Source organism: Macaca nemestrina, chromosome 14 (assembly GCF_043159975.1).
Source record: "Macaca nemestrina isolate mMacNem1 chromosome 14, mMacNem.hap1, whole genome shotgun sequence".
NCBI classification, from domain to species: domain Eukaryota; kingdom Metazoa; phylum Chordata; class Mammalia; order Primates; family Cercopithecidae; genus Macaca; species Macaca nemestrina.
The window spans coordinates 71,763,939-71,786,468 of NC_092138.1; the positions used below are offsets into that span (position 1 = coordinate 71,763,939).

At 35.7% G+C, this 22,530-nt stretch overlaps 1 protein-coding gene across 3 annotated transcripts in view; it reads left to right on the top strand.

The window, feature by feature from the left end:
• LOC105480979 (phospholipid phosphatase related 1) overlaps nt 1-22,530 on the top strand; it is a 292,606-nt gene that overhangs the window by 138,537 nt on the left and 131,539 nt on the right. For all 3 annotated transcript variants that reach the window (XM_011740206.2, XM_011740207.3, XM_011740208.3), the window contains exon 2: nt 13,759-13,866. In XM_011740206.2, coding sequence (XP_011738508.1) covers nt 13,804-13,866 — 63 coding nt within the window. In that variant the 5' untranslated portion in view covers nt 13,759-13,803. The remainder of the gene's footprint in view (nt 1-13,758; nt 13,867-22,530) is intronic.

Consider the following 22,530-nt stretch of genomic DNA (forward strand, 5'->3'; position numbering starts at 1 on the left):
GCTATCCTCATAGGGTTCCTAAATCCGGGTAGTTTCCAAAGATTTGACTCAATTTCAGATTTCCCTGCATTGTAGGTCTTCCATTCTTTGTATCTTACTGCCTTAGTCCGGGATAGCTCAAGGGCTGGATTGTGGATCTAGCTGTGAGAAACTGGAGCAGAGAGACTGTAGAAAAGGGCAGTGCCAATACCATCCTCCTGTTGTGTCTGGGTCTTCACATTGTCATCCTTTACAAGCTTTGCAACTCTGTAAAAGTGAACAAAGTATTTATCTTGAAAGCTCAAATAGTGTATTCCTAAATCCCACACCATCTATTGGTGAAATCTATTTTGCATTCACCTGCAATCTCATTGGATTTGTTCCTATCCCTTAGTCTTTGTTCTTTAAAAAATATATTTTTTTAGTTTTGAGAAATTAAATGCAAATTAATTTAAAAATTAAATTTGATCTTAGTTGGGGATCATGCACTGAACAGAAATAATCCAGAATAGGGAGGGGTAGCTCAGTACCACTGAGGAAGCGATATGCCCATTTAACATGTGTCAGATATGAGCTCCCTTTTGGGATCATGGCTTGCTCTGAGTGCCGGGGAATATGATGAAATGTAACTCTCATGACTCATTCTTATCTTTTAATTTTTCCTTTTCTACTCCAACCCCCTTACCTCCAATTAAGATTTAGCATTATATAGAAATATACCACCCTCCCTTAATTCTAGCTGTAATCTCATTTTATTGTGAACCAACCTAATTTTGAAGAACTTCTAGGAAGTTTCACCATGTTAAATGTTGTGCAACTCATATTAGAGATGCCTTCAACTTGACCTGGGCCATGGATTGTGCTATCACACATACTTGCTTCCAGGAGGCCCCAACACCAGGGAAAAAGCATACCACTCAGTAGTGCAAAGACTGGCTATAACATGTTAAGATGTCTTTTGCAAAATAAAAGATATCTCAGTGAATATTCAGTATTTGGTAACAGACACACCAAAGGGGAAAAGAAAAAAACAGAAAATATGCTACAAGGAGTACTTTTCAGTGTCACTTTATGGTCCCAGGATGATAAATGTTTTCATGCTCAATTATTCAATCAAAACCTAAGTACACCTGATATCTGGTGAGTTAGGAGGTTTTCTACTTTGGTTGGTGGGAAGAGAAAGTATTCTTGGCCCCGTATAAACCCCAATGATTACTTACTCTAATTCTCCTAGACGGTTTCTCTCTGGGCCTTGGGTAGTTTCCACCCATGCATGTGCTCATTGGTACTCTGCTGAAGACTCAAGGTTCCTCTGCAAACCCCCAAGTGCTCTCTCTGTGCAGCACTCTCTTCTCTGGAACTCTGCCTTGTGAACTTGAGATGCCATGGCCTCCCCACATTCCCAGCTCTATCTACCCAACTCAGGGTGATCGCTGGCCACTTGCCTGGATTCCCCTTGTTGTATCATTGCCTAGATACTCTCCAGACTGTAAGCTAGGGCAATCACGGGGCTCACCTTTGCTTGTTCCCATCTTTCAGGGATCATTGCACTTTATTGCCTCATGTCCAATGTCTTGAATACCATTGTCTCATTTATTTTTTTCTGTATTTCTTAGTTGTTTCAGGCATGAAATCCAGTACCACTCACTTTATATTGGCTGGAAGCAAAATCCCTCCAGAGCTATTTTAAGGTTGTTAAGATTGTTTTCAGTGCTCACTTTTTGAGACCCGAATCCCTAGGCTAACAAACCCATAAAGAATAATCTACATCTAAGAGTAAACTTTTATCTTATGGCAAAGTGAAATGAGAAGATATTAACTATTCTTTTAAAATCCTTTTCCTGAGTCACTAATTTAATATACAGTTATTTATAGTTTCTCTGTAAAGGATTATTTTAAAATTAAGAGTAGCCTACTTACAAATCATTTTTATATTAATGAAATTGTTGTGAAGACTAAGTTTAATAGTTAATGAAGCTGCTAGAGTTTTACCTTTTCGTGCATATTCTTACATATTTATTCATTTGGTTTTGCATATTTTTGATTCCTTTAAATAATTTCTTGTGTATTTTCATAGGCTCTTAAATAGCTCACAGGCTCTAGCAATTGGCCCTATAGTACCTAATGGATAAAACAGCCCTGCTTTCTTCTGGAGTTCAGAGTGTTTTAGTATCACCCATAGCCTCTGGGCGTGGGAAGCCCTTTGTTTCCCTCAATACAACAAGGCACCGAGGTAATTTTCAGATTTCCCTCTGTTAGGTATTAGGCAGGAATATGGTTGTCCCCTTAGCTAAAACTATGACCTTTAACCCAGCTAAAGAAGTTTCTTCTCCAGCTCAAAAATTCCCATCCTAGGGGCTCTGTTCTTAATTCTCCTAAATTAGTGGTTCTCCATCAGGGGAAGTCTCCATGCCTTTTTTCTCTCTCCCCTTGAAAAGGACATGTGGCAAAGTCTGTAGAAATTTTTAGTTTTCACCCTTGGGTGGTAAAGGGAGATTTGCTACTATTGGCATTTTGTGGATAGAAGCCAGCAATATTACTAAACATCCAGCAATGTTCAATAGAGCTCCTCACAACAAAGAATTATCTGGCCTGCAAGATCAACAGTGACAGAGTCGAGAAACACTGTTCCAGCCTAGGCAACGTAGCGAGACCCTGTTTCCACAAAAACTTTAAAAATTAGCTGGACATGGTGGTATGTGCTGTAGTTCCAGCTACTCAGGAGGCTGAGGTGGGAGGATTGGTTGCGCCAGGGAGGTCAACAGTGCAAGTGAGCCATGATGGCACCACTGCATTCTAGCCTGGGCAACAGAGTGAGATCTTGTCAGAAAAAGAAAAGAAAAAACACTGTTCAAAAATCAATGTAGGCTCAAAGTGCAGAATTCTTGGGCTTACTTCGAAGTATACAATTTTTGGTGGGCTTGTTGCCTAGTTTTTTAGATTTTTATTTTATTGAACTCTATTAAGTCATTTGAATTTTGAATGGAATCATCATGACGTTTTAAAAAGATAATCAAACATATTCTGTATACAAAGAGCAATTTGTAGCTTCCTTAAAATCATAAGTGCTGGGCTATTACAAATGACCACGGTCTGTGACTTGACCACTAGCAATTTAACTGACATCAAGGCTGGGCAGAAAGGACCCTTTTGAAGGGTATTTTTGTTCTCCACACATTCTCTGACTGATCACATGGATCTGACTTTGCATAGCTTAGAAATGAAAGAGGTTTTTTCCCCTCCTGCTATCACCATGCTCCCTCATCATCCATTTTCTGTACCACAGACACAGATACTTTATAATGGGTAATTATTTTTATTTGTCCCGACTTACCTAGGAATGATTATATTTCTCATAAACAAGAGGAAAGAAATTATGTAGAAAATTCCAGGGGAGCACATGAGATAGCATTGAATCTTTTATTGAAATTCATATTCCAATGAAGTCTGATTCATAATATATTTACCTGCCTAGAAATGAAGAGCTTTATTTGAATTAATTAGCAAGAAACATCAGTGTCTGTCAATATTGATTTTTTTTTTTTTGCTTTAAGTTCCTGTCTGATGTGGAAATAACCAATTCTGTAATTCCTATCCTTGAAGTATTCTAATTATGACAGTTTGTGCATACTGAGCCTCAAGTACATAAACAAATTTTGGTAGCATCTATAGCTCTTCCTTGAACTTCAGACATTTGACCTGGTATTGTTTTTAGAGTTTTACAAACATGTTAGGCTGATTCTTATCTTTGGAAACCTTTGCTCCTGTGGTTCTTTTAGCTGAAATGCTTCTCTCTCCCATGTCTGATAGGGAACACCAACACTACTTTAATCAACTTAGACAAGCTGTCTCCTCTGACAAACCTTTACTTATATTTATTCCAACTAGGGCTGCATTATTATTTCATGGGCCCTAAGCAGTTTTGTGGGCACCTTTCTTCATGAAAAAATTAAAATTTGTATTTTACAATTGAGTTGGCATAAAACTGAATATATTAATATTATATATTGAATACATTTTTGTCTACCTAAAAGTTAACTTTTCTTCTGATTTTAAAATAAAACATTTTTGTAGACTGCTAAATAGTATTGTGGGTCCTAGGCACTGTCTACTGTGCCTAAAAGATAACATATCGCTGACCACAAGGGTTAGAATTGATCATTCTTTGGCACCACCATTATTTCTTTTTTATGAGTGCCTACAATACGTTGTTATATTTGTTGATATATTTTTCAGTCTCTTCTTGATATCTTGTTAGCCCATAGAATACAGGGTATTTGACTAGTTTATTGCATCTAGTCATGCCTAATGGGACACCTGGCATGATTTAAGAATAAGTGAATGAATAAATTATATGGCTTGTTATGGTATTTTGAAACCTTTGTCACCAAGAAACTCAAATTCATGAGAAACACAGCAAGGCTGGGCTAAATGAGAATCTTGGTGGCTGCCATATGTGGTACTTCTTCAGAAAGAGTTGTGATGACTTTTGGTTTGAGAAGATAAAGTAAGACATACTTTTCCCTATTCCTTTCACTAAGTACAACTAGAAAGCTTGGATGCTTTGTATAAAAGAAAAGAAGACTCAAGAGAGAAAAGTCAAACTGGATAAGGACTTCAGAACACAAGGAACAACATAGTAGTGACTTCTCAGGATTTTCTTTTGCCTCAAGTATCTCAGACCTGATATTGGAGAAGCTGGCAACCACAAATGCCAATAAGAGCAGACAAATAATGACCCAAGAAAAGCCTGCTTTTTCTAGCCAAAGGGCCTGGAAAAGGGTAGCCTGACAAGCCAGACAACTTTTAGATAATAACTCTCTTGACCCTAGTAAAATACCACAGAAAAAAACTGAGGCCCCACCTCCACCTCTGCTAGAAAAGACTGAGTTGAGTGCTTAGATGTCCACCCTTGCCAAGAGGTAAGGAGGCTCCCGAAACTCTTGCTGGGGTCAGGACAGAGGCTAAGTGGAGAGCCAGGACTTTATTTCTTGGTGAGCAATGAGTATCTTCCCTCCCATAGTGTTAAGAGAGAATATGTGGGGAGCCAGGGTTTCTACTCCAACAGGCAGTAATGAGGCACTCCTACCTGCTCCTCACTGGGGTGGTATCAGAGGAAACCTAATGTGAAGTTAGAAATTTTGTGACCAATAACAATGCCACCTTCTTGCAGTATCTGTGGAGGCCACCTAGGGGCAGTAATGAGGTACCTCTGTCTCCACCAGGGTGGTATCAGTGGAGGCCTAGTGGGAGTGCTGAACTCCACCTCTGCTAAGCAATAACAAGGGGCCTCTCCCTAACCATGTATTATAGGAGGCCAAGTGGAGAACCTAGACTTCACCTTCACATGGCAGTTACAAAGTGACATTCCCCCTCCACACACTTGAGCAGTGTCAGGGGAGTTACAATAAAGCACAAGATCAAAAGAAACTTTTGAGCCTTATAATATCCTAAGGTTTTGATAAAGAATCACTCTTCATACCAAGAATCAAAAAGATCTCTAATTATGAAAACACAATCAAAAGACACCAATGACAGGATAACATAGATGTTAAAATTATCTGAAAAGGATCATAGAACAGCCATCATACAAATGCTTCAATGGAAAATTACAAATATCTTTGAAACAAGTGAAAAAATAGTCTCAGCAAAGAAAGTAAGTTTTAATTACTGTAACTTTGTAGTATATTTTGAAATCAGAAAGTATGATGCTTCCAGCTTTGTTCTTTTGCTCAAGATTGCTTTGGTGATTTGGGGTCTTTTTTGGTTCCATAGGAATTTTAGGACTGTTTTTTTTTTTCTGTGAAAAATGCCATTTGAATTTTCATAGGAATTACATTAAATCTGTAGATCACTTTGTGTAGTCTGGACATTTTAACAATACAAATTATTCCAATCCATGAACATGGGATGCCCTTTCTTTTTTGGTGTCTTCTTCAATGTCTTTCATCAACGTGTACTGTTTTCAGTAGGCAGACATTTTACCTCTTTAAATTTATTCCTAAGTATTGTATTCTTTTCAATGCTATTGGGGATTGGCTCATTTTCATAATTTCTTTTTCAGATAGTTTGTTGTTAGTGTATAGAAACAAAACTGATGTATGTTTTGTATGGTGAGAGTTTTACTAAGGGTGTTTGTTATTTTTGTTTGTTGTGGTGAAAGGAATGAGAATATTCCACCATACTAAGTTTTGCTGAATCACTCTTCAAAATGGTTTTTCCAAATAGCACTTCTTTCAGTTGTGTAGAAGAGCATTTGCTGCTCCATATGGCCAACTTTTGATGCTACCAGTTTTACTTTCCTCCAGTTTCATGGATGTGAAACAGAAAATATTATTTTAGTTTTCATAACCTATTAATGAGGTTGTAAATATTTTCAAGTTAGTCATCCGTATTTCTTCTTTAAATTGACTATACCTATTTTTCTATTAGGTTGTATAATTTATATAATTTCTATTAAGTTGTTAGTCTTTTCTAATAATTCCCAATTTTAACTTAATTTCATTTTGACATTGATTTATATTTTTCACATTGTAAATTGCTTTTGAAAATGTGGACTGGTATAATAGTAAGGTAATCAATATCTGAATTAAATTATCTTTGAAATTAAAGTTTAACAAGGAAAGTCTGAGTAGAAATGGCTAGCTAGTAAAATGTAAATATAAAATACATCATTAATGTGGATGGACCTGAGTGGTCAAAAACTGTGAAGATATTTGTATCCCATATGAGTGCTTACCAATGGGTGACCTCAGCAAAGGAGGATTTTAATGATCAAGTGGATAGAATGACTTATGACCTGTGGGCACCACTCAGCCTCTTTCCCCAGTCACCCCTGTCAACGCCCAATGAGCCCATCAAAAAAGTGGCCATAGTGGCGGGGATAGAGGTTACACATGGGCTCAGCAACATGGACTTCCACTCACCAAGGTTGACCTGGCTACTGCCACTGCTGAGTGCCCAATTTGCCAGCAACAGAAACCAACACTGAGCCGTAGATATGGCACCATTCCTTGGGGTGGCAGGTTAATTATATTTGACCTCTTCCATTACGAAAAGGGCAGAGGTTTGTCCTCAATGGAGTAGACACTAACTCCGGATATGGATTTGCCTATCGGGCACGCAATGCTTCTGGCAAGACTCTACCATCCGTGAACTTACGGAATGCCTTATCCACCATCATGGTATTCCACACAGCATTGCCTGTGACCAAGGCACTCATTTTGCAGCTAGAGAAATGCAGCAGTGGCCTCATGCTCATGGAATTCACTGGTCGTAGCATGTACCCTATCATCCTGAAGCAGGTAGATTGATAGAATGGTGAAATGGCCTTTGGAAGTCACAATTACCATGCCAACTTGGTGACAATACTTTGCAGGACTGGGGCAGAGTTCTCCAAAAGGCCGTGTATGCTCTGAATCAGTGTTCAATATATGGTACCGTTTCTCCCATAACCAGGATTCATGAGTCCAGGAATCAAGCAATGGAAGTGGAAGTGGCACCACTCACCATCACCCCTAGTGATCCACTGGCAAAATTTTTGCTTCCTGTTCCCGCAACATTATGTTCTGCTAGCCTAGAGGTCTTAGTTCCAGAGAGAGGAACACTGTCACCAGGGGACACAACAACGATACGATTAAACTGAAAGTTAAGAGTGCCACCTGGAAACTTTGGGCTTCTCCTACCTTTAAGTCAATGGGCTAAGAAAGGAGTTACAGTACTGGCTAGGTTAATAGACCTGGAGTGTTGAGATGAAATCAGTCTACTACTCTACAACTTAGGTAAGGAAGAGTATGCATGGAAGTCATTAGGAGATCCATTAGGGCATTGCTTAGTATTACCATGCCCTGTGATTAAGGTCATTGGGAAACTACAACAGCCCAATCCAGGCAGGACTACAAATGGCCCAGACCCTTCAGGAATGAAGGTTTGGGTCACACCACAAGGAAAAGAAAACACAACCTGCTGAGTTGCTTGCTGAAGGCAAAGGGAATACAGACTGGGTAGTAGAAGAAGGTAATCACCAATACCAGCTATGAATGCTTGACCAGCTGCAGGAATGAGGACTATAATTGTAATAAGTATTTCCTCCTCCTTTTGTTAAAAACATGTTGGTGCACGTATATACTTGTACTAAGAAAATATCTTCGTTTTATTTACTTTATCATGTGACATAAGATTTATTTACTGCATATCAGCATTTAAGTATTGTTAACTTTATGTATTTGGATTGGGGATTAGTACATTTCTGGTTGTATGAAGGATAGTTGTATTACATTAGACATAATTATGACCTTATTACTGTCTTTATGTGAAGATTACGCATAATCTCAGGAGATGTGTATGGGTTCAAGTTGACAAGGGGTAGACTTGTGATGGTTAATACTGAGTGTCAACTTGATTGGATTGAAGGATGCAAAGTATTAATCCTGAGTGTGTCTGTGAAGGCATTGCCAAAGGATATTAACATTTGAGTCAATGGGCTGGGGAAGGCAAACCCACCTTAATCTGGATGGGCACCATCTTATCAGCTGCCAGAGAATATAAAGCAGGCAGAAAAACTTGAAAAGGTTAGACTGGCCTAGCCTCCCAGCCTATGTCTTTCTCCCATGCTGGATGCTTGCTGCCCTCAAACATCAGACTCCAAGTTCTTCAGTTTTGGAATTCAGACTGGCTCTCCTTGCTCTTCAGCCTACAGATGGCCTAGTGTGGGACCATGTGATTGTGTGAGTTAATACTTAATAAACTCTCGTGTGTGTGTATAAACACATACACACACACACACACACACACACACATTCCATTAATTCTGATTGATTATGTCTCTCTAGAAAACCCTAATACAATTAAGAAATTAAAAAAAAATGTCCATACTACCAAAAGAGGTCTTATAGATTCAATGAAATCCCTATCAAAATTCCAATGTAATTTTTCACAGAAATAAAAACAATTCTAAAATTTGTATGGAACTACAAAAGATCTCAAATAGCCAAAGGAATTGAGAAATAAAAAAGAATAAAACTGAATGCATTACACTACCTAACTTCAAAATCTGTAAGCTATAGTGAACAAAAACAACATGATCCTGGCATTAAAAACAGACATTTTGACCAATAGAGCAGTATAGACAGCCCAGAAATAAGCCCATATATTTGTGGTCAATTGATTTTCAACAGAGGTGCCAAGAAAGCACAAGTAGAGAAAGAATAGTCTCTTCAATAAATGGTGTTGGGAAAACTGGATCTATACAAGCAGAAGAACAAAATTGGACTCTTATTTCACACCACAAACAAAAATTAACTCAAAGTGGATTGAGTACTTAAACATTGAGACCTGAAACTGTAAAACTATTAGAAGAAAACAAGGGAAATGCTGCACAATATTGGACTGGACAAAGATGTTTTTAGATATGATCCCAAAAGCACAAGCACAAGCAAAATGTAAACAAATGGGATCAAAGAAAAAGGCTCTGCACAGCAAAGGAAACAGAGTTAAGAGACAACCTATAGATCAAGAGAAAATACTTTCAAACGTACATCTGATGAGGGGCTAATATTTAAAATATATGAAGAACTCAAACAACTCTATAGCAATAAAACAACCCAATCTAAACATGGTCAAAGAATCTTTGTAGACAATTCTCAAAAGGACATACAAATGGCTAAGAGATATATATTATATATGTAATCTATATTAGATTATATATAATATATATAAAATATATAATTATAATCTAATATAGATTATATATTATATCTAATATATTATATATCTTATAATCTATTAAATATTTATAAATTTATATATTTATATATAATATATAATATATATATTTATGCTCATCACTGATTATCAGGGAAATACAAGTTAAAACCACAATGAGGTATTACTTCATACCTGTTAGAATGGCTATTATAAAAAAGATGAAAGATAGTAAGTGTTGATGAGGGTATGGAGAAAATAATGCTTGTGTACTGTGGATGGGAATGTAAATTAATATATCCATTCTGGAAAACAGTATGGAGGCTCCTCAGAAAACTAAGGATAGAATTTATCATATTATCCGGTAATCCCTCTTCTGAGTATATATCCAAAGGAATTGAAATCAGTATGCCAAAAATATATATGCATTCTCATGTTTATTGCAGCATTATTCACAATAGCCAAGATACTAAAATTACCTGGGTGTCAATTATCAATGAACGGATAAAGAAAATATGGTGTGTGTATGTGTCTATGTATGTATATACACACACATATATACACACACCAAATTACTATTGGGTGTGTGTGTATATATACATACATATATATACACACACACACATATACATACATAATACACCAGATTTTCTTTATCCATTCATTGATAATTGACACCTAGGCAGTATGTAATATAGTGTTACTATACTATTTGGTGAACATATATATGTAATATTGTAATGGAATACTATTTAGCCTTAAAAAGGGGGGAAAATAACATGGATGAACCTGGAGAGCATCATGCTAAATAAAATAAGCTAGGAACAGAAAGACAAATACCGTATGATTTCACTTACATGTGGAATCTAAAAAAGTTGAAATCATAGAAATAGTGACTAGAATGATGGTTACCAGTGGCTGGAAGAGGGGGATGGATGGAAAAAGGGGAGATGTTGATAAAGGTTTCAGGTAGACAGGAGGCATAAGCTTTAATGATCTGTTGCACAGAATGGTAATTCTAATGATATATATTTCAAAATTCCTATAAAATTATATTTTAAATGTTTTTGGTAGTAAGAAATAAGCATGTGAGGTGATATATTTGTTAATTATGCTGATTTAATCATTTTATATTGTAAACATCAAGACACCACATTATACCTCATAGATATATATAACTATTAATCAATTTAAAGAAAAGTAGGAGGCAGCTAATGGGAACAGGGCATTTGGGGTTAAAAAATATTTTGGAACTTGGTGGTGGTTGCATAATACTGTGAAGGTACTCAATGTCACTGAATTGTATTCTTTAAGATAGTTAACTTTTTGTTGTGTGAATTTCACCTCAATCAATAAAAAAGATGGAAAAAATAAAAGTATAAGCAAAAGACTGGTAGAAAATACTGAAAATATGTATCTGGTAAAGATTTGTATATAGAATGTACAAAAAACCTTTACACCTTGAAAATAATAAGATGAACAACCCAACTATAAAAAGTATTTGAATAGAAACTTCATAAAAGAAGATATAAAAATGGCTAATAAGCACATGGAAAGATGCTCAACATAATTTTTATTAGCAAAATGAAAAAACCACAATGAGATATCATTTCACACCCAGTAAAATGGCGATAATAAAAAAGATAAACAATTAAAATATCAATGACAATGTGAAGAAATAGACTCTCATACATTGCTGGTGGGAATGTAAAATGGCATAACTACTTTGGAAAACATTTTAGTAGTGCTGTTAAAAAATTAAACATAACATATGACCCAGCAATTCTTTTAGGTGTCTAATATCCATGAGAAATGAAAATATAAATCCACACAAAGAATTGTACACAGATGTTATTAGCGTGGTCTTCCATAATATTGGATACAACTAAATATTGGATATAGCCAAAAATTCAAAACAATCTAAATTTCTACCAACTGGTAAAGGTGCGAGAGCCATACAATGGAATATTATTCGGCAGTTAAAAGGAAAAAAAATTACTGAATGTGCAACAACATGAATGAATCTCAAAAATATGCTAAGTGAAGGAATGCAGAAATAAAAGGTCATGTATTATATTATTCTATTCATTTAAAATATCCAGAAAAGGCAAATCTGTAGATTCCAAAAGTAGATTACCTAGCTTTGGGATATGGTGAAGGAGTTGATGGTGGGAATTAACAGTAAATAGACATCATAATTCTTTTAGGGGTGATTAAAAAGTTCTAAAACCATTTTATGGAAAAGTTGCACAATTTGATAAATTTATTTAAAATACTGAATTGTATACTTAAAATGAGTGAATTGGTATATATAAAATATACCTCACTATAGTTACTCCCCTCTCTTTATTTGTGTGTGCGTGTGTGTGTGTGGCCATATATATGTAAAAAGCTTGGTTGCATTTTGGACCAGAAGAATGAAAATAAAGGGGCATTTCATATCCTAAAGTTTGTCTTGTATTCTCTACTTTATTGTTTATCCTTTATTAATTACATGGAGAAGCCATCTAAAACACTAGGTGTCTGATGCCTTTGCTTTTTCTGGTGCCTCTGCCTTCATGAACATGATTAATATTTAATTTTCTTTTCAGATATACAGCACTGTATTTGGCCGATGCTAACAGGAAAGTTCATTTATATCATAAATACTAAGTAAATTCTAAGATATTTGGGTTAAGGGCAAAATTAAAATGGTTGTCCATTTTAAAATGATGGTTGTCCAATCAATTCAATGTGTTTTCTACATATAGATTCCTTTCTTATTGAAGAAAATATTCATTCTTCCTAAATCCTAAAATAGAATGGTGAAATAACAGATGTAGTATGGGTATTATTTTATAGCAGAAAATATCCAATTTTAATTGAAAAAAATTAAGTTGCCTAAAACTTAGTGTGATTGGTATGGATTTATAAAGCACATAGTATTAAATTTGATGAGAGAAACTTTTAATTGACAAGGAGTCGATATCTCAAAAGGGAAGGATATGGATTTTAAAGTTTCGTTCTGGAAAAGGGCAGAGGGAACTTAGGAAGGATAGAAATGAAGACATTAACATTAATGTCTGACCTTTAAAAAAGTATAGCTGGCCATTCAAATATACTAGTACTTCCTATGTTACCTTTCATACCGTAATCAAAATCTACAAGGACTGTTGGTAGGGATGACAGAGAAACAGAACAAATGAAAAATAATGACTTTAAGAGCAGATATCTGAAATGTGCAGTATTGCCTTGGCTAGAGAATAAAAAATGTACTGGGATTTTTTAAACTCTGGACTGGAAATTTCATTGAAGTTTAAAATCTTCATTGTATTAAGAAGAATCAAAACTAACTGATCTCCTAATGCAATTATATTTTCAGTTCAAAGCAGGGAAGATATGTTCTAATAAAATATTTAATGACAGTCTGCTATTGCCCAGCTACTCCATTCTTATAAGCTAAGTGAATGTCTTATAAGTTAAATGCAATGTGTTAGGCCTTTACTGTTTTATGTTTGGGTCACACACAGGGCTGAGGGAAACCAGTAAAACACATCAGTGGCATATTAACCTGAAGTTGTTCATGGCTGTGTATTCAAGGGAGCAAGGACAAATAATGGTCAAGGAAGGAAGTCAGGGATTGGTGCATCTGTACTAAATGTCAGCTTCAAAGGGAGAGACCAGAGCATAAGCAGACAGTTCTCTAGGTTGCAAATCGGGAGGATTAGGAACAAGTAAGAGATTCATGCAGGATGGATAGTAAAAAATGTTTTATACCAAAAATTGTATTTCATGGCATTAGGACAGTCTACTGGGGTAAGACACTATGCAGTACTAGGCAATTAGAATTCCGTTCACTAGCTATGTGCACAAGGGGCTCCTGACCTGGTCATTTGGGATGTAAAACTGTTCATGGCAAGTATACATTATTTGCTTTTCATTGGAATGATTATTAGTCTGACTTGACTGTGTTGTAGATCACTGTTTTGCTTTTGTACACAGCCTGCTTATCTGGAAGGTAGCTGATATTTTTATGTAGGTACCTAAGGGACTTCTCAATATATGGTTCTTATACTATGCAACCTATTTCTATTTCAGTCTGGACAGTTTTAGACGGTGCAGTCTTGCTATATGGTGTGAGAAATGGCTGTAGGAAGCAACACTCAACGAAGTTATTCCATCATCCCGTGTTTTATATTTGTTGAGGTATGTGTATTTTTTAACCTTTATGAACAAATTGAAATAAAAGTAACAGTTTTTATTCTGATAACTTAGATTATTTTATAAAATTATTTTATGATTGGTAATTCAATTTTGATAGCACAAATGTTGGTAAAGAATTAAACTATGAAAAATGTTTCTTAAATAGGAAGTCATAGAGTAAGAACGTTTTTAAACTTCACCTTTGGGTTACAAAAATTGTGTTTTATTATATTTCTTCTATTTTCAACAATGATGTGAATGTTAACTATGAAAGAGAATGAAACATTTTAATTAAGTTGTTCATTAAAAAAAATCAATATCCTGTTTCAGGAAGTCAATAATGCAGGTATTTTACAGATGATGATAGTTCGTGGTCTTTTGCCTTGAAACCCAAATAAAGAAAAATAATCTTAGAGTTTACTATCTCCTCTGGACATTTTCGTTTAGTAGCATATTGGGAGCTTGTGCAATGTGTGATTTCTTTTCTCCTGAATTTCTTTGTTGAGTTGCTCCGACTTTGTACCAGCAGTTTTTCCAGCATCTTTTTGGTTAAATTTCCTGAACTCCTTTTGTACTCTACCTCCCTTTCTAGGTTTGCTATAGAGGAGACCAAGGCATGAATTTTTTAGGAAATTTGGAAAAAACTGCTTTCTAGGTTATCTCAAAATAAGATATTATTGTATCTGCCTTATCAAGAAAATAGGGCATCTAGTAGTGGATCGGTTTTTTTAGCCTAAAGATCAGACCTAAAATATGACAGTGTAGAGAGCTGAAAAGTAAGTATCTTGAACTTCCCGTCTGGGTAACTGCGGGATAGTCTCCACATCCCAGGGGTGAGCTGTAGCATATTCTCTTTTATGGCATCTTTTTGGCTGACTGTGGGAGAAATGTGTGTTGATCTACTTTATTATCCATATAAAAACAAAGTTGGGTTAAACCACTACTTATATTAGCAAAAATGTGCTTTCTGGAGATGTGTTGTTTATACAAATCCTGTGAAACATTTAGAACTTTTATGTTCTCCAACTTGAAATAACTTTACCTGCCTATATAGTCAGATAATTTTGAGCATTCTGATTTTTGATCAAATATATGGCTGTTTGGCTGATCATTGAGTTTCACCTTATAGACATTGGTTGGTACTTTTAGACAAACAAATATTTCATAATGATTTATTTTCTGGTGATATTTGATAATCTGTTCGTGTTGCAGAATCAGGTAAAGATAGGAGAGAAGGTTGGAACAGAGATGTTAATACAAGCGAAGGTACATATAGACTCAATTTAAGCTAAATCTCTGAACAGGTAAACAAAGAACTCATCATTCAACCAAAAACACATATTCTTAATACATTGTATTTAACTTGCTATACAATGCCAAAATAACTCCATTCAGATAATAGTGATAATTATATATATTGTGAGTTCTGGTTACTGTTCTTCTTATTGATATTGTGGTGAAGGGAAAAAATCATTTTTCCTGCTGCTCATGTGAGACGGTTAGAAGGTATAACAATAGTACCTTTTTCAGTGTTTGCTTTCTCTTTTGTTATATGAAAAATAATTTTTAAGTAGGCTGGGGGAAGTTCGGGAATAAGTCATCTATCATCATCTTAATCCTCCCTGCAGCAATTCTATTTTATATTTTCTTAAAAATCAAGCAGGAAGCAACCCTCAAAGTGAGACGTTTAATTTATTGCTGGAAGCGGTAGTCTCCGAAGATTTTCAGCTGTCTAATGTGTGAATGATGAGCTTGGCCGGTGGAGCAGCAACAAGGGAGATAAATTAGTCCTTCTGTAGCTTACCCTGACACAAACATAAATAGAAGTCTAAAAATCTGGGAGAGAAAAGATGTTTTTTTCTTTTTCTTGTTGTATTGTTGGTCTTATTTTGCATGGAAGTTTAGCATGTATCAGTGACCTCTCAGAAACAGGCAGGCAAAAGGGAAGGAAAACAGGACACAGAAGACATCGAGGGGGGAAGGAGGTGAATCTCAAAGTGGCTCTCATGATTCTCATGTATTTCATTCATCAGATACTTATTGTTTACCTATATTATTCCAGATACTATAACAAGGATATCACAAAACTTGGTATAAAATGTCAACTTGACCAATGAATATCTTTTCGATGTTTTTTAATTTTGAAAGAATTTAATCACAGAAAGTAATTGACATCCCTGCACCTACCATCAAGACAAAATCTTAAAGTTTTGTCATATTTGCTTCGAATGTTTTTGTCAAGGAAAATAAAATGTTACAGATATGGCCAAAATCCTATTGTCCTGAAGCCAGAAGTCATTATATGTATGAAGTTTGGGGGTTCTTTTCCCTATATCCCATGCATATTTTATATTTTCCTACATATGTATATATTCACAGATAATATTTTAGGAAAATTTTACATAAATGACACTATGCTGAACCTTTCTTTTGCAACTTGCCTTTTCATTCAACATTATGTTTCTGAGATTTATCCAGATTGGCAGTCCATTCATTTTAATTGTTGCAATTTATTGTATTGTGCAAATATACCTACTGAGGAACAGTTTGTTTATGCGTTTGTTTGCTTAATATGCTTTTTCACTGTCATAAATGTTTTTGCAGAAAATATTCTTATTTTTGTCTCTGTGTGCATATATGCAAGAGCTCTCTTAGTAAAACACATAGCAGAATTGCTAGGGGATAATTATATTTGCCAGTTGTTTTCTGCTGCATTATAGAAGCAACCTTGATATTTGTATATCAGTTTCTTTGAAGAAATTTTAAAAACCTCTATTATTACTTTTATGAGTATGTCATATATTCTGTAGCTTTTTTTTCAATTACATTATCTGTAAGTGGCAGCACATTTATTTCTTCTTTTCCAATTGTCATGTTTTTACTTTCTTGCCTTGTCTTATTGCTTTGGTTAAGACCTCCCGTGCAATGTTGGATAGAGGCAGTGGTAGAGAACATCTTTGCCTTGTTGCCGAATTTAAAGAAAATACTTACTCAGGAGGCTGAGGCAGGAGAATGGCGGGAACCCGGGAGGCGGAGCTTGCAATGAGCCGAGATCGCGCCACTGCACTCCAGCCTGGGCAACAGCGTGAGACTCCGTCTCAAAAAAAAAAAAAAAAAAAAAAAAAAAAGAAAATACTTCAAGTGTTTTACTATTGAATTATGAATAAATGTGGATTTTTACTTTTTTCTTGCTCCCTACCATCATCTAATTTTGATTACTTAATTTGTTTTAATCCCCCATTTCCTTCCTTTATTGGTTATAAATTATAGATATTTCTTAAAATTACTTTAAAATTTTAAATATACATACTTGACAACACAAACTGAAGTTCATCAATAGCTCCATGATTCTCTTAAACAAGCAATGACTATTCTTTGACTACTTTGAGCTCTTATATGTCATCCTTCATTTTTATATTTTCCTTAAATTTTTCACCTTTTTTTCAGTTGGGCTTCTTTGAATTTACCTGTATTCATCAGTTTCTTTGCTTACTATTCCTCTCCTACTGTAATTTCCTCATGAAGTTTATCCTTTAGCAATGCTTTCAGCAAGAGTCTAGTACTGTTGATGAAGAGATTCAAACTCTGAAGAGATCTATTCTGAGCTAAATATGAGTGACCACACTCTGTGACACAGCCTGCAGGAGACCCTGAGAACATGTGCTCCAGGTGGTCAGGGTGCAGCTTGGTTTCATACGTTTTAGGGAGATATGAGACATCAATCAAAGACATGTAAGATATACATTGGTTTAGTCCAGAAAGTGGAACAGCTCGAAGGGGAGAGCTTCCAGGTTATAGGTAGATTAAAAAAATTTCTGATTGGCAATTGGTTGAGTCATTATCAATAGAAAGGAATGTCTGGTTTGATAAGAGGTTATGGAGACCAAAATTTTATCATACAGATGAAGCCTCCAGGTAGCAGGCTCCAGAGAGAATAGATTGTAAATGTTTCTTATCAGACTTAAAGTGTGTGTAGATGGTAAATGCTGGTCAGCTTTTCCTGAATTCCAAAAGGGAGGAGGGTAGAATGAGGCATGTCTGACCCTCCAACCTTGTCATGAGTTGGGGGGTTAAATCCCCACCCCCTTGTGCTCTGAACTTTCAATATAATATGTCAAAGTGTGAATTTGTACTATCTAGGACTTATTGTGTATCTTGAATATTAAGTCATGTTTGTCACTAGCTCTGTAAAACTCTCAGCCATTGCTGCTTCAGATATTTTTTCTGCAACGTCTATGTGTATCTTCTCATTCTTTCACTCCATCTCTTAGCACATCTTGTTGCTGTTTATTTAATTTCCAGAAATTCTATGTGTGTTTTTAAAATTATTTTTATAGTGTCATTTTCTGTGCTTATGGTTTTGTTTCTTTTGTCTTTAATTATATTAAATGTAATTATATATTTTCAGATTATCTGAAATTATTGGCACTGTGATCCTCCTGTTGGTTGTGTCTGCTGTCTTTAGCTCATGGTGGACTGTTTCCTTATATTTGTGGTTTTTGTTTAGCTCCAGTTTAGCAGAGCTTACTTCTTCTCTAAGGTTCATGTAGACCTTAGGTGTTGAGAGTATCACTTTGGAGGGATTTTTCATAAATGTTTGTTGCCCTTGGGTTTAATTTCCATATTCAGCAACCAAACTTGCAAAGTCTCAAACGTATAGTCAAAGTTGATCTTTCCTTGTAGTCTTCCTATACCAGCAGGTGGATTATATAGAACGCTTTCAGTTTACCTGTGAATTGAAAGGGAAGGAGAGAGGGATAACCATTGTTTGTAGATATTTGCAGTCAACGTTTTCATGCCATTGTTGTTTCATGAATGCATTCATTCATTCATTCATTCCACAAACACTTATTCAGTAACTACATTTTTCCCCAAGGCATTATGTCTTTTGCCATTTTGGATACTTTACATAGTAACTACCCCTCTGTAACTTGGATCTCACTAAGTTCTTCATAGAGCCTGGACTGTTGGACCATGCTTGAAATGTGTGTGACAGATCCAGGGTGGGAATGAGACATATATAGGCTGCTCATAGTGGAATGCTGATGTGCATTCTCTTGGTGATTTTAATTGTATGAGCAGAGTTTTGACTTGGGAATTTTTTTTATTTGTGGCAGTTCATGAGGAGAACAGATGCCAACCAGCATCGACAATTCAAAGTTGGTGATGACTGAGGAGCCTGCCTGGGACTCACCCAGAAGGCTGAAATGGTGGTAGAGAAGCTGCCTGACAGTACGACGGGCAACATAAAAGGTCTTATGGGGATCCCAAGTCAGGAGCAGCATTGCCCCTGGTAATCCTTGAATTTCTTATAGACCAAAAGGAGAAGTTAAGATGCCACTGGAGAGAGAACAAAGTTTGTAGATTACGAGAGCACCTACAGGGAAAAGCTGAAAGGCAGAGGATTCACAGTGGGAGGAAAGCAGAATGGACCAAGAAGTATGTGTAATGGACATGGCAGGCAGTTCTGGAAACCAAATCCTTGAATGATAGACATTCAGAAAAACTTCTGTTTTGTACATCTCCCAGTCACAACTGATCTTGAAATGTATCTTGTAGCCCTGGCCAAAGCCCTTAAAAATAGGATAGTGATTTTAAAGGCCAGCATATAAACTTTTCTATTGCTTATCAGACAGAATCACTAAAATCTGAAGATAGTCCACAATGATATTTCTGGCTGACAGGTTGTAGCTCTTTACTGCTCTGGTTCTACCAGAGCAAGCTGAAACAATGCTGAGCCAGACAAAAGCTAGAGGAGTCAGATGATGCAGGAAAAGGAGAAAATTGACAATCTTTAATGAACATGAGGACATTTATTTTCTCATCATTTTTTTCTCCTTAAACTCATAACATTACTTTTTGTTAGAATAAAGGTACTTAAACATACCCAAAAAATTAAAAATAGAGATAAAAATTCAAATAGTCTGTGATTTTCATTCTTAATCCTTTTTCCCTTCCTTCTGCCTTCCCTTCTTCCTTCTCTCCCATTCCACTTCTGATACTCTTTCTCTCTTCCTGCTTTCTTCCTCTTTCCTTTTTTTCACTGTCATTTCAGCAACACTTCTCATGCTTGAGGTTCTTTTTGTAAAAAGGATTTCTCTGAGGAAAAACACATTATAATTGGTGAGTGAAACATCTGAAAAACAAGAATGTAAACTTCTTGAGGTCTCTCATGCCTTCTCACAGCTAATACCAGGCATATTTTCCAAAATGCTTAAGACTGAGATGTCCTGTTTGACAGATCTTCCCAGACATTGGTGGATTCCTCTCAAGACAATTTTACCGTTTTCTCTACGAAACCATTAACAACTCAGCCAAAAAAGACAAAAGTCTCTTTTAAATATATTTGTGCTAATAGCAACTCTAAGTGGAGCTTAGTTGCCAGAGCAGACAATATTAAGTACCAGAAATTGGACAGAATGAATGAAATTGTTGTTTGATATGTACAGGTCTGACAGTTTTATCATTTTGATGGTTGCTCATACTTGCAATTTTTATTGCCTATTTTTGACAACTCATTTTTCTCAGCTTGAACCTAGCAGGATATTGTTATAAATTGCAGATTGCAGATAAATAATATCATGAAGTTCAGCAAGAACTTGATGATTTCGAGTGTCTTTCCCTGGGGCCAGAACTTAAGGAATTCCACATCATCACTTTTGGACATCGAATGCCATTTCAATGTTTCCCTTGTTTTGTGTGTCTCAGGTTTTGAAAAACGAATGTCTCTTGGCCTTGCTTCGGCCGTTTACTTGCAGGTACCCAAATTCAGCAGTGCTGACTGCCCTGCTCCTGAGACTCAGATTGCAACTCTTATATTTTTACATTTAAGTAACATCGAAAGCTTTTTCTCTAACGAAGCAAAAGAGGCTTTTTAAAAACTCTACTGGATCTTATTAAGTATCATAATTTTATCCTTATATAGAATGAGTGAGAAGAGAAAATAATTTGATGTCAAAAGCACAGGGTTTGAGTCCTGGCTCTGCCATTTATTGCTAGTATAAACTTGGGGAATTTCTTTGGACCCCAATTGCTTCATCTGTGAAATGGAAATAAAAATGACTTCCGTATGGGAACTTTTGGGGAAAGAAATGTGGCAATATACCTGAAAGTGCTTGCCAAGAGGTAGGTAATTAATAAATATTAACATGAAAATAATGAAAAACAGCTTCTACCCAATATAAAACAATGAAGATGAAAAGTAAACCAACCAAACACACACACACACACACACACACACACACACACACACACAACCTTGACACTAAGAGAGGTACTCTGTATAGTTTAATCCCTAAAAATGTGACATTGCTGGGCTTGAATATTTTTATAATAAGGTGGTTACTGAATAAGGTTTCAAATAAAGTAATAAAAATTTTTGAGAGTCTTTTAAATTGCAGTGACAAATATAAAGTACTTTTGCATGCATTTTCTTGCTTAAACATCATTTGACTAGTGTTTGCAACATCGGAACAAGGACAATACCAATATTCAAGTATCTATTTTTCATGGTATTGAAATATCAGTGTTAAGTTCTAAAATGAGCTATGGTTTCCATCATCCTTTATCCCTGTCTTTAGATGCTCTTCCAATTGAGTGAGAGTTCCTCTGTTTTTCAGCATTGAGGCTCTCCAAGTACAGTATTTTGAGATAAAGTCCCCTGTTAAAATAAATTGTCACAAAGAAGAGAAGAGAATGTAGGACTAAGAAAATGGGTTTGGCACTGGAGGGCAAGGAATCAGGAAAGAAGGAAATACTGCTCTCAGAGAAATCAGGTGGTTAGATTCCAAGGAAAGGACTGGGAGTTGAGCATGGAAATGTCCCACCCCCGGTCTTTCTATAATTCCCCTACTATCCCCTTTTCCTATTTTCCTTAATGGTTCATCCTTCTCTCCCCACCCTGCCCTTTCAGAGATAATAAAGACCCAATCTGACTCTAGGTGGGTGGGGGCGGGGGCGGGAATACAAATTTCATAAGTATAAAATACACAGCCTCACTAGTAATCTATAAAATGGTAATGATAATAACTGTAACATACCATGGAAGGATTTTGAACGAGAAGGGATAAGGTCAGAATGAAAGTGCTTTTGCTCTTGTCAACATTTTGATGAAATAGATAAATCTGCACATATCTTAAGATATATTATTCAGGTTTCAGATTTTTTATAGCCCCAAATATTGGTGTTATATCATTAAATACACCATATTTGACATGTGTATGGTATTTTAGTATAAAACTGGAGTACTAAAAAACAGTAGGATAATATTGACCCTATGCAATAGAAATTCATCTTCACTTTTTAAATTTCAAATGTAAAGGTATACAGGAGATAATTGGTTTACTTAAGGCTACATTGCCAGTGGATGTTACAGTTGAGATTTAAATGTAACATAAATGCAACTCTTATATTCCTTCTACTACAAATATGTAGGCATAATTATTGGTCTCAGAGTCACATTCAGGAAGTCAACTTTCTCCACTGGAGAACGAAGATAGAGTAAGGAAGTCCTTTCTGATATGTTCAGACATACAGAAATGTTGCAATATGAACTTTCTATAATATGCCCTCCTTTAAGAGCTTAAAGAATATTTTTATATTTTAATCCAGGTAAATCTCAACTATCTGGAACTCTTGATACAGGCTCATTTTGTTTGATGGAGGTTT